At 42.8% G+C, this 13830-nt stretch overlaps 1 protein-coding gene across 1 annotated transcript in view; it reads right to left on the bottom strand.

The window, feature by feature from the left end:
• The window catches only part of LOC124788141 (sodium/potassium-transporting ATPase subunit alpha-2-like), a 168033-nt gene extending 167763 nt beyond the window's left edge, over positions 1-270 (bottom strand). Inside the window, exon 1 of the mRNA XM_047255323.1 lies at positions 110-270. Coding sequence (XP_047111279.1) covers positions 110-270 — 161 coding nt within the window. The remainder of the gene's footprint in view (positions 1-109) is intronic.
• Between the last annotated feature and the right edge of the window lie 13560 nt (positions 271-13830).

The following is a 13830-nucleotide window of genomic DNA, read 5'->3' as shown; positions in this document are numbered from 1 at the left end:
GCCGGACCTGCCCCGTAAGGGGCCTCCCAGCCAATGACGCCAAACGCTCATTTCTATTTCTCTTCTTCAGCTGATTACCACCGTGCTGCCCTACGTACTCGCGACTTACTTGTTCTCCTGCGGCGGCCTCTTGAGCTTGTTGGGCCCGTACATGGAGAGCAGCACCGCGGCACGCTCGTCGCTTAGCCCGTTGTCCGGGTCTGTGTGATGCCGCTGGTAGAAGATCCGCAGCGGGATCAGGTGGTCGTCAATGAACACCTCACGGTTCATCTCGATCGATTACTCAGCGCTGCAACACAAATACATTTCCTATTTCTCGAACAATAAACTGAGTCGGGTACAACTCCTCACTACTTACTGCAAGTATATTTTTTATTTTTTAAATGAAAGTGGTCATTGCGAGTGCAGCACTATGAAGGAGTTTCACTGCTCTCTGTACGTCATCAGATAGCTCTAAGATCTGGGAAAATAGCTTGATAAAGTAGACAATAGACAAATCAGATAAAAGGCACCCTTACTCTTCTAGTCAGAAGCACCCAAGATCTCATCTTTACACTTATAATATCTACTCAAAAAGTGGTCTTCCTCGTCGGCGACATCAATAAGGGTTAAACCACCTCTTGTCTTTTCTTTCCTCAGCTATTTAGCTCTTTCCATGTTTTTGTTTCACCAACCCATCGCCCTTATTTCTTCTACTGTATTATACAGGGCTATTACAAATGATTGAAGCGATTTCATAAATTCACTGTAGCTCCATTCATTGACATATGGTCACGACACACTACAGATACGTAGAAAAACTCATAAAGTTTTGTTCGGCTGAAGCCGCACTTCAGGTTTCTGCCGCCAGAGCGCTCGAGAGCGCAGTGAGACAAAATGGCGACAGGAGCCGAGAAAGCGAATGTCGTGCTTGAAATGCACTCACATCAGTCAGTCATAACAGTGCAACGACACTTCAGGACGAAGTTCAACAAAGATCCACCAACTGCTAACTCCATTCGGCGATGGCATGCTCAGTTTAAAGCTTCTGGATGCCTCTGTAAGGGGAAATCAACGGGTCGGCCTGCAGTGAGCGAAGAAACGGTTGAAAGCGTGCGGGCAAGTTTCACGCATAGTGGTGTGAAAGATTCAGTGTTTAAACCTCCTCTACCAAGAAACGTGCCAGAAGTGCGAGCTCGCATCAACGATGCTTTCGAACTCATTGACGGGGACATGCTGCGCCGAGTGTGGGAGGAACTTGATTATCAGCTTGATGTCTGCCGAATCACTAAAGGGGCACATATCGAACATTTGTGAATGCCTAAAAAAAATTTTTGAGTTTTTGTATGTGTGTGCAAAGCATTGTGAAAATATCTCAAATAATAAAGTTATTGTAGAGCTGTGAAATCGCTTCAATCATTTGTAATAACCCTGTACTTCAGAAATATTAAATGAAACAACAAGTTTACTTTTACCAGTCATCGTTTTATTTATTTCCATGATGTGTTTCAAAGGTTTAAACCTCCATCATCGGGTGGATTTACATTAGTCAGTATGACATTTGTGTGTGTGTTGTATTACGTTTTTTTGGAGGAACTTGTGGCACTGCCTCCAGTGGTCACAGGTTCCTTTCGCTGTCGTAACACATCACATGTATGATGTCACATTTGTAAACAAAAAATCGTAATACAACACACACACAAATGTCATACTGACTATTGTAAATCCACCTGATGATGGAGGTTTAAACCTTTGAAACGCGTCGTGGAAATAAAAAAAACGGTGACTGGTAACAGTAAACTCGTTGTTTCATTTAATACCAATAACAGTCACGGTAAAGCTTAACCTAAAATGTTCTTCAGAAATATCTTTTGTACTGTTTTCATACTTTGTTATTACACGCTCTTTCAGTTAGCTATCGTGCTGTACTATTCCTTTGTTCAGGTTAAACGTATTTAATTCTATCCTGATACCTTTATTTCTCTTTCTGTCAGGTAATGTGTAGCCAGGTACCACACTCAGTAATCTCATCTGTGCAATTCCTATATTTCTGAAATCTCGTTTAGTAACTGTTAGACGTGTACAACCATACAACGGTATTTGCACTACCATTACTACAGTAACGTACTCATTTTTCCTGCTACTTTTAAAATACCGCTTGACCGATAGATATTGGTATCAGTAGTTTTCGACTCACGATATCATTTGATAATTATCCAAGACGAAGCAAATTTTTACAAAGGTTGAGCAAAAAATAAGACCTCGAATGCTATACTTTTTGACTTGGAGTAGACATTTGACAGAGCTGGTAGAGTTGAATTCCTGGGGTTCCTACATGAAAATAGAGTTAGTCATCTTTTATGTAGAGCAATTGCGAACCTTGCGCAAAGTATGGGAATTAAATATGAACAGAAAATCATTAGATGAAAACCGTTCAATAGACCAGCTTGAATGTTGCAAGCAGTTCAAATGGCTCTGAGCACTATGGGACTTAACGCCTGAGGTCATCAGTCTCCTAGAACTTAGAACTACTTAAACCTAACTAACCTAAGGACATCACACACATCCATGCCCGAGGCAGCAGTCGAACCTGCGACCGTAGCGGTCGTGAGGTTCCAGACCGAGGCGCCTAGAACCGCTCGGCTACATCGGCCTGCTGCAGAAAGTCTTGTCATTGTAGCATATAGTGAAGAAACTCTCCGGCACAATTATAGAGTCTGGGTGAAGGAGTTATGGAAGGATTGCAGTTACCAGAAGCAAAAATCCATCATTATAAGCAAAACGGAAGACAAGACACCGCCATCAAAAGAAGCCACTAGATATGGTTCGTAAATTTAAGTGCTTGTGTTCTGTCATCGGAGCTGATGGTAAGATGAAAGAAGACATCAAGGCCAGCCGCTGTGACCCAGCGGTTCTAGGCGCTTCAGTCCGGAACCGCGCTCCTGCTACAGTCGCAGGTTCGAATCCTGCCTCGGGCATGGATGTGTGTCACGTCCTTAGGTTAGATAGGTTTAAGTATAGGGGACTGATGACCTCAGATGATAAGTCCCATAGTGCGTAGAGCCATTTGGACCATTTTTTGAAGGCATCAGGAAAGAGTCACCAAATTAAGCAGTTTTTTTTATGAACGATAAACATATCTAAGGCTGCTGTCTATCTGTAATTGTATGCCCGTCAGACATCTAGCGTGGCTGAATGACATTTTGAGAAATAGCTTTTGTGGTTTATCAAATGATATTTGTATGTATCACTGTTTGTCTATAACTGTTATTCCCTAAATTGTCTTGTTAGTGTGAAGATTGGTCTCTTATCTGAAGCGTCGGGGTATTGTGTACCTAGCTAGTGAATTAGATGGTGGGTCGATGTGAGAGTCTTCTCATAGAGTTTTTGCAACTTCTTTTTTATGTAAGTGTAGATCGATGGTTCTGCTAAGAAGTTCTTAATGGGTGAGTTTGACAGTCACGTAACACGACGTAAGAACGGAGACCGAAAGAAGATCCTAACCAATAGGGACCGAAGACGAGTGTCTCACCTTGTCAATGACAATTACACTACTGGCCATTAAAATTGCTAAACCACGAAGATGGCGTCCTACAGACGCGAAATTTAACCGACAGGAAGAAGGTGCTGTGATATGGAAACGATTAGCTTTTCAGGGCATTCACACAAGGTTGGCGCCGGTAGCGACACCTATAACGTGCTGACACGAGGAAAGTTTCCAACCGATTTCTCATACACAAACAGCAGTTAACCAGCGTTGCCTGGTGAAACGTTGTTGTGATGCTTCGTGTAAGGAGGAAAAATGCGTACCTTCTCGTTTCCGACTTTGATAAAGGTCGGATTGTAGCCTATCGCGATTGCGATTTATAGTATCGCGACATTGCTGCTCGCATTGGTCGACATCCAATGACTGTTAGCAGAATATGGAACCGGTGGGTTCAGGAGGGTAATACGGAACGCCGTGCTGGATCCCAAGGGCCTCGTATCACTAGCAGTCGAGATGTCAGGCATCTTATCCGCATGACTGTAACGGATCGTGCAGCCACGTTTCGATCCCTCAGTCAACATAAGGGGACGTTTGCAAGACAACAACCATCTGCACGAACAGTTCGACGACGTTTGCAGCAGCATGGACTATCAGCTCGGAGGCCGTGGCTGCGGTTACCCTTGACGCTGCATCACAGGCAGGAGCGCCTGCGATGGTGTACTCAACGACGAACCTGGGTGCACGAATGGCAAAGCGTTATTTTCTCGGATGAATCCAGGTTCTGTTTACAGCATCATGATGGTCGCATCCGTCTTTGGCAAACATCGCGGTGAACGCACATTGGAAGAGTGTATTCGTCATCGCCATACTGGCGTATCACCCTGCGTGATGGTATGGGGCGCCGTTGGTTACACGTCTCGGTCACCTCTTGTTCGCATTGACGGCACTTTGAACAGTGGACGTTACATTTGTGGTATCGTGTTGAAGCTGCATGGCAGCTGTACCTGTACACGCAATCCAAGCTCTGTTTGACTTAATGTCCAGGTGTATCAAGGCCGTTATTACGGCCAGAGGTGGTTGTTCTTGATACTGATTTCTCACGATCTATGAACCCAAATTGGCTGAAAATGTAATCACATGTCAGTTCTAGTGTAATATATTTGCCCAATGAATACCCGTTTATCATCTGCATTTCTTCTTGGTGAAGGAATTTTAATGGCCAGTAGTCTAGTTTTAAACCTGACAGGTATTCCCAGTATCAGTGAATATAAGTTCGTCTCAGTCAGTTTCCGAACCAACAGTGCGAAGGAAACTGCATAGATTGGCGGGTGTATCGTGCAATTCCATTTTTTACAGTGGTATATAAAGAAAGTTGTCTTGAGTGGGCCAAACAATATAGAATCTGGACAGAAGTTGACTGGGATCTTGCACTGAGGTGCCATGAGTCGCTATTTTACCTCAATCCAAATTGCTGCAACACAGCAAGTAATCGTAGGGGACCTAAATTCTTTGAAGCTTTTTAAGCGCAGAACCGATCCAATGCAGGCCCGAGCACAGTATCAAAACCAGAATGTAACCAGAAAGAACAGCCAATGCAGCAGTTACCGTGGCACACAATTGAGGCATTACCACACCACATTCGAGCAGAGAATACAGAGTGCAGTCACAGCAGAACGACCTCATCATAACATCATTCTGCCAGCACTGTAAAGTGGCGCAACAGCACGTAAATCATATGCAGCCTGCTGATATGGCACAAATTGCCAAGCTGAAAGGCAAATAGCCACAACTGGGACACCGCAGTATGGCGCAAGAACTAACAATCTTAGAAAACGAGGCCAAATTCGCTCATTGCCACTGCTTGATATCATCAGCATAAGCCAACCAAGATAAATACTGGGACTTCTGAAGCACACAGGCCATTCGACTCTGTTCTGTACTGTAAGCAGTCAGTCGTCACTTGCAGTGATTTATAAGGAGTCCACATCGAGACTGTTTCATGTGCTCCCAAGTATTCTTCTGGTGACTTCAGCTGCAAGATACCAGCTCGCCTGATGCACTCCTCTTCTCTAGAAAGCCTTTGTTGCCACTGATGTGAAGACCTAAACGCCTTCGACCAATATCCCACTGGCGGATCAATTGAGGGTGACCTGCTAGCTGCCTTCCACACACTGACTGTCCACGAGAAGCAGGGCATACATCTGCCTGGCTGACATCGTCCTACGTGGAGCTGTTGGCCGCTAACCTAGACGAGTAATTACGATGTCTTCGAGAGTGACCCTATAAAGCAGCATGCCACTCTGTCAGCACCCCAGCGGGGCTGATAACGCCTGCGGAGATCCTGGTCATCAATCGGCATGACGCTGCTCCTCTGAAGGTGCAGTTTCTGAACTCTGGAAGGGAATTAGACGCCGCTGAGCTGAATGAGGCAGCAATTCCCAGCTGCGTCCACCGCTCTGCCGCCTTCGATCAACGCCATGGAGAAGTTATTTGGGCTTTTGAATCATGAATAAGCCAGCTCTGAAGCACTGACGCCCTCGGGCGTTTTCATAACACTGTGCCATACTCGGCATCCTATGCTCATAGAATCCACAGCTTCCTGGGTCTCGACAAAATTATGCATGACGTTTGGTGCTTTGATGACTCAATGAGACCTTTACCCCACATTCTGTGGTGGGTGTAATTCATGTTGGAGGTGTTTCAGTGATTTTTCTGGGAGTTTTTTGTTCGACTGGCTACCTAATAACCTGATCTTAGTCCCACACGTCATGGTCTCCTGACCTTCATTGCTTACATATGCCACCCTCACAATCATATTCCGCACATCAAGAAGCTTCATTCGAACCCAAACTCATGAATTCATGTAAACGATATGCAAATAACTAGTAAAGCACAAATGCGCACCGAGACTGAAATACTCGAGGCTGGCGTACACACATACATTCCAGACACGACGGTCACAGGAGCTTTTAGTTCGGGAGAGGTAGACCGCATGCCAGGAGGCCGGTCCCTTCAGAGGACGAGTCAGCTACGTCGGCCAGCGACCGCCCGTGGAGCAGGCAGCATTTGCACGAGTGAAAGGGAGAATGACCCCATGTTCGGCTTAAAAGCAAATTCCGCTACATTGAGTGGGAGAGCCCAGCCTACGCATTCTTTACAAACATGGCACCCAGTTTCAGAGGTTTTCACACAGAGACAGCAAACGCCGATGCTACAGATTTCCGGATTGGTCGCCTTAAACGAAACGTCATTCTCCCGTTTTAGAAGAGCAATGCTGATTGTCAGACGATATTCCTGACGCCTTGAGCTGAAGGAGTAATGGAAGAAATGTAAAGATATACCCCTTCACGTCTGGCGTGAAGAGGGGCCGTTCCGTTGTCGCTCTTGGAGCAAGAACACGTAACGAGAGCATGTGTACATGTACTCAAAGAGAGAGGAACAAGTCTCTCCTCAGTACTTCACTGGGAGAGCACCTCTGTCGAGAGTCCTTGCGATTAAGCGTTGTTGACTGTGTTGGCCGCCACACTTATTGTGCGGTGTGAACAGACAGAGTTATAGTTAAACGCCTGCGAGCGAATTTTTGAGTCGGTGGACTGGTTATCTGACTGGTTATCTGACTGGTGTACTACGCCAATAGTTAGACTAGGGGCGAATAGGAGTCCTTGACTTCATCAAGGCGTAGGGAGAGTTTGATTGGCAAAGATTAGTCCAGATAGAACGAGAATTATCTTATTTGTCAGCAGCGAGCGGCGCAGACAGCAGTCATAGCAGCTTACGGTATTGTGCACTACAGCTCTTGCGTGCTCTATATTTCGTCCACAACAGTACACTTCACAGCATTTCACACGCAACAGCCTCGACCGTACCTAGCAACATTCTAATGGATAATTATTCAAGTTGAGTAGGCGCGGCTCTCAGCCATTCTGCCAAGTCAATAACAATCTTAAACTTTGTATAGAAATTTCAATAGCGAATCCTGTCCTTAAGAGGTAACTTCACATTCCGAAAATAACCCAGAAATAATTTGTTCAGTTCATAACTAAAAGTGCCATTGTGATTTCTCAGAATTTTTGCAAAATAAATAATAATTTTCGTTAGTTTCATGTTTTTCTTACACTAACGAGCACTACTCCAGTACCCAAGTATCCCACTAGTTACGTAAGAAATTTTGTGAATTTTTGTGCCATTTCCTTAGAGTGGACGAGTCCAGAAGATATTTATTGCTGAAAGTTTTTCAGGCATTTCTCTTTAGAACGTTAGGAGCGTTTGTCTGACTTCTGTAGTAGTGTAGGGGTGGAAATTGCATCTTGCAGGAGCCACAGGGTAAAGGGTACATCTCAGATTAATCCGTTGCACAGAATGGCAGAATAGCACCCACACACTCACACAGCAAATGTCTGGAATTACATGGAACATCCGATGAAGCTTACCATTCAACATCTCAGTAGCTTATTAGCTCTATGAGAGCTGATTATCAGTATGTGGCTGATACACGAAACCATTACTGAGGCTATAGCTGGTGTAAAACGGTATTCTGATGATCTTTCCTGGGTATGGCTAATTTTGCTCCGGTGTATTTATACATTGCTGGACACAGCACAAATATCATTGATGTACATTGTCCAGTTTTCCTTATGTTTGTACATGTTGAGCAGTAATGTGGCATCCTTATCTGTGTAAATTTTCTGTGTGTTATTTACAGTGGTATAATTATGTTGTCTTCAAATTCATGAAATATAATAATGTGGTGTCATAAAATGTCATCTGTAGGGCGGCTGATCGTCAATAAAAATGCTTCCAACGTTGGTGAAGTTGTACAAAGAGTCATACCTCTTTCAGCAATTAAAAAATCGGAGGTTTAACTTCAAAATGGGTTCACTATAAATGAAGCACATCCCAAAAGTGCGGCCTTAGGTGGATTGGTAATTAAAAGTGTACTAGACAGCTGAAGCCCCCCGTACATTAAAAAAAAGGTATGGCGCCGCCATGTACACTGCTAATGAACTACGAGAAATCCCCGTGCAGGATAGCCGTCTCATTTACTGAACGCTGACAAAAAGCAATGTGGAAACTGTGAATCAGACATTGGGCCACCACCTCACGTGAGAAACGAAACAGTAACCAAACCAGCAGAAGCTCGTGGTCCATCCACCATAAAGGGATCAGCGATTTCAATTTCTAGAAAGGAGATGGTCAAGATTTTCTGGAATACAAAGAGATTCTACTTGCTGATTATTTTGGGGGAAAGTAAACAGCAACTGACGAGCCTTTTGCTCATATAGCTTCCACCTTGACGAAAATGCTGTGCTATGCAAGAAAAGGTTATAGGAGACCCTGATGAGCTAAGGTAATAGCTATTTCACTATATTTGTTACTTGCCCCTAAAGTAATTACCTTTTATGCCTCATGTCACTTGGTAGACAATGAAGAAATGAATAGTCTTGAAGCGTAATCCCTTATGTATATATGAAATGATTTAAGGAAACTGCAATAAACGTAATCAGAAAGATAGGAAAAGATGTAGCCAGAAATTTCGCCCAGAACGACTGGTTAAGTCAGCGGCGTTTCCTTTCTCCGCTTTTAACTCATTTATTTTATATTTACTCTATAATTACCTATAAAAATAATTCTATAGAATACAGTTTTATCCCAAAGTTTTTGAATATCTTTGGTAGCGCTTACAGATTTTATTCTGTATTTTTGGGCCAAAGAGGATACTTTGCATGGTCAAATAAGGGCTGAAGAACATAGCGTTGAGGCCCTTCTGTTAATGTCACACAAGGCACTGTATACCTCATTGCGGTGGACAACGCGCTGTCTTCCCGCCTGTGCAGCCTCAAGGTTTTCTTGCACAGCCAACAAGATGGACTGTCCCATTTTTCCAAATGTGCCATCCAATATCAGAATGATATTGTGGACAGCACAAATGTGCTATCCCAGTCTCTTCACAACTCGCATGCATTCCACATATAACGATGGTTTTCAGGTGCTCGACGGGTATAAATCCCAAGGGTTGAGGCCGGGAATTTCATGCTATTGGACCACCCCATCCGACCCATGGCCAGCAAGACCTCATGGTGCTGCGCACCGTAACGTGGAAGACCACATGACAGCAACTGAATGTTGTTACCAGCTAGGCAGGAAGCGTACCCTGACCATCAGGAAGTGCGGATATACCTCGACAATGAAGCGTCTTGGAAGGACGACCAAATTCGTGAGAGGGTCACCAATAATCTCTGCCCATACCCCGAAGCCGAAGCAGTTCTCATCTTTCGTGGCAACCACATCATGGGGACGATGCGCAGGCGACAGATGGTCATGGGAAACGATGTACGTTTTGCTGTAATTTATATTCTCTATCTGACCAAAGGTGTTCAGACACCTATTAGTGGACATTAATTAGAGTGTGTCCACCCTTTACCTCTATTACGGTCTGAACTCTGCTGGGAACTTCTCAAGCACCGAAACCAAATGAGGTGTTGATGTTGGCCGCTGAACGTTCTAACCAAACCCAAAGGTGTTCATTTCGGTTCACGCCTTGATTCTTGCCAGATCAGTCCATTTCAGGAATATTATTGTCCAGAAACCATTCCCTAGCAGATGCTGTGTTATGCCAGAGAGAATGGTCATTTTGAAACAATCACTGTCTCTGAATTGTTACTCTACTGTAATCAATACATAATTCAATACATAATGTTGTAAAATGTTTTCATATACTTCTATATTTAGCGTTTTATTAACAATATGTGAGCACACCCTAATCACAAAACATCCACCATACTGTAACACCACCTCCTCTATACTTCACTTTTAGCGCTAGGTAACGTCCTCCAGGCTTCTGCCAAACCCAAATCCTTCCATTGGCCTTATCACTCAAAGTCACTCGTTTCCGGTCGTCAACTGCCCAGTACGTCGCTCTTTACATCACCTCTAGCGTCGCTTATGAGTTACTACAGAAATGTTGGCTTTTGAGGACAGTTCGATTGTTGTAACCCATTCTTTTTAACTCCCCATGCACACTCATTGCGCTAGCTGGACTGCATGTAGCACTTTGGAACTCGTGAGTGATTCCTTCCGCTGAGTTCTTGCTATTTTTACAACCACACCCGGTGATGCTCGGCAGGCCCTGGGCTTCAATACATGAATTCTGTCTGGTCTTGGTTTAGCTCTGGCTGTCTCTTCGCGTTTACACTTCACAATCACACCACCAACGCACTTGACTTTGGCAGTTTTAGACGGGTAGACATATCCCCAATGGATTCGATACTTCGGTGACATCTGGTGACTAGTCCACGCTCGAAGTCTCTGACCTCTACTTAACAATCCATTCCGCTGTTACTGCTTCTCTGTTGACATCGCAATACCGTTTGCCTCTTTTTTATACTGGAAGGCCCGCCTATCGTGACATCTAGTGGTGAATTTCGTGTTACATAGGGGTAGTAATACCATAGCTCTAATGCTCTACTGATTTATTTTGTCTTTTGTTTTATTTAATATTATATCGTTGAGTTTCTGTAAATGTTGTTGTGTTGGATTGAATCGATACCATGAGAGTATTTATATTTTTCTTTGTAAAAACTTTGATGTATTGGTAAAATACTAGGTAACATATTGTCTTTATTAGTTAAATTCTTCGTCTCACTTGGAGGGAGACAAAACTTATCATATATAACTGGAATTTGTGTAAATAATTTTTTGTAGAATTGTAAATATGTGCAAACGATATGTTTTGTTCAAAATACCTTGTTGCTACTTTGTATATACTGATCCTCGCTTAGGATTCTTAGTTCTTTATATGTATAAAAGGTGTTGTGGTTTACCTCGGGAACGGAATCAAAATGTGGTTGGCATGAAGGAAGAGGTGGGACAACGAGTTAGTCGGAGACGAGCTACCGAACCGCTAACAGCTCATGTTCAAACAGTGAGTTGTACTGGTGCCGAACGAGGTTTTTTGTGTTTGTTTCCACTGTGCCAAAGCCTCGGATGGATGGATTAATTAGCTGGCTCTGTTTTGGAAATTATATTTAATAATCTGAGAATCATCGCCACCAAGAAATGACAGAGCTTAACATTAGTAACTGTAAATCCACCTGCCAAGATGTTCTCGCCACCACATTGCACAATCACTGTAACGCAATGGAGGAATTGTAGATATGTAAAGTGAAGGATCAGCTCATTGGGTGTTCTAGTGTGCTCAAATATAACTTAACTTATACCTCAATTTATGTACCTACATTGATTTTTTCCTTATCACCACAACTCTTAGGTTCCTCTCCATTTGAACTATGATTACCGAGTGTCCTTGTTGTAGCAAATGAAAGCCTCAAAGCCAAACAATTAATTAAGTAATGTTGTTTGATATTTGGTAGAAAGGGAGTATTCATATTTACTAAGGATTTGGTAAAATTGTGGGAGGTAGTAAATGTAGCTTTGTAAAAGCCTCCCAGTGATTGAAATAGTTCAATTTAATGTTTTGTGGACTTTAAAGTTAACTATTTAATCATTGACTTTAAATTAAAAAGACTGTGATAATAGGCAACAAACCATCTTGAGGTTAGTTTCAAAAGTAAATATTACTAAAGTTAACAGTTTCTAAACAGTATCTGTTGCTAGCTGTGTATTTACGTAACTCTAAAATTCTTGTCCGATAGGCAACCTCCTTTGGGCATTTCACAGTCGAATCTACAAAATTCCTTACGGAGGGTAACATTGTACTGCTTCTGAATGCCGTAACTGGCCACCAATATAGTTTCAGTACGTAAATAGATAGAACACAGGTGAATTAGCTACGAATCTTGTTCGTGAGTAGCTATGCCTGCAGGTGGCACTGAATGACATTGACAAAAGTCAAAGAGTGGGACATCGGACGTCGGCGTCTACAAAACCAAGACCAATGATAAAGAAGATATGGAATCTTCAGAGCGAAGAAGAGACTCACGAAGTCAGGTCTGACAATACGAGAGGATCTCACCTCTAAAAGCTTAAACATTTTGAAGAGTGAAGTTTCGAGATTTGGGCTTCAAAACGTATGGACGAATGATGCCAGGATAATGGTGAAGACTGAAAATGGAAAAAGATCAGTTTTCAATGCAGATAAACTCTAAAGTCTGTCAACTCTTGCTGCCAACAGTTTGTTTGTTTATACTGTTAATGTGAATTATAGTTAACCATGACACAACTAATGCGTTAACTGTTTTTTCTTACTAACAATTCCTGGTTTACTATAGTAAAAATTACTCTAAAACTGCTTGTTGGTTGCTGAAAAAATGTTGTAGCTGCTTTAAGAGGTTTTTTTAATTTCCATATTCACAACATTTTTCAGGCCCAGCCCATTGTCTGGTGACTTGTCAGCTATTACAATCTGGGATTATAAACTCTTCCCATAACACAAATGCAGGTATACACAATTGCATGATTCACAAACGTACTACAATAATAAAAAATCGAAGATAATGTTTTGTTGTTGTTTCTTATTTACGTTGTCAGTTACTGTACCAACGTAATTTACTTCCCTTTTTATTTAGAAATGTATCATCATATTATTGTTGTTACTCATCATTAGCGCCAATAATAGAACACTGTTTTTATTCCGTTTACCTTTCTTTCAACAGTGTTGCGTGCAGATTTTTCTAGATCTTTTTAGCGAGTTTCTTTTCCTGTCACCAGTTGGCTGTTTAGCGACCGCTGCAAACTCTGCTAGACTTGGCGACAAAATCTCCCTCCTCCCTGAAGAGACCTGCCACTTTCACTACCTCGAACCCATCCTCCCCTACCTCATCGAGCTTCGCTATGCTCTATTCCACCACCAGCGTTGATCCAGAGTCGTTAGTGTCCAGTAGGGGCAGCCTCACAAGCTCTGGTCCTGAACTCACCAAACTCCACATTGTACACGAAAATGCTCAGTCTCTGCCAGCTCATCTCGACGAGTTCCGTCACGTTTTTCAATACAGAGACATCCATATAATACTTCTGTTGCAGACTTGGCTCAAGACATGACAGACGTAAAAAACGAGGGGTGGAGTAAGGGCATAAATAAGCTCTGATTTATCGTCTACTGTGCTACAAACAACTAACAATAATTAAGCTAAACGAGTGGAATATGTGTTCCTAGATATCAAATCCCTTAACTAAAAGTCCTGACATGTGTCTTCTACGAGCATATAATTCTAGCTGGTGACAGTAATGTGAATTTTCTATAGACTATTCCTTCCAGTGTAAAATTTAAGACGGTGCTTTCTTCTTCAAATATGCCGCTACTCTAGCTTGCTCCTACCCGTCATACGAACAGAATTCACACTTTCATAGATTTATTTGCAACGAGATCCCCCCACAGAGTAATTCATAGCGGTCAAATATCTGCACGT

The sequence above is a fragment of the Schistocerca piceifrons genome, chromosome 1 (assembly GCF_021461385.2).
Source record: "Schistocerca piceifrons isolate TAMUIC-IGC-003096 chromosome 1, iqSchPice1.1, whole genome shotgun sequence".
In the NCBI taxonomy this organism is placed as follows: domain Eukaryota; kingdom Metazoa; phylum Arthropoda; class Insecta; order Orthoptera; family Acrididae; genus Schistocerca; species Schistocerca piceifrons.
The sequence above is the reverse complement of the archived record's forward strand: the minus strand, read 5'-3'. Positions and strand labels throughout refer to the sequence as shown.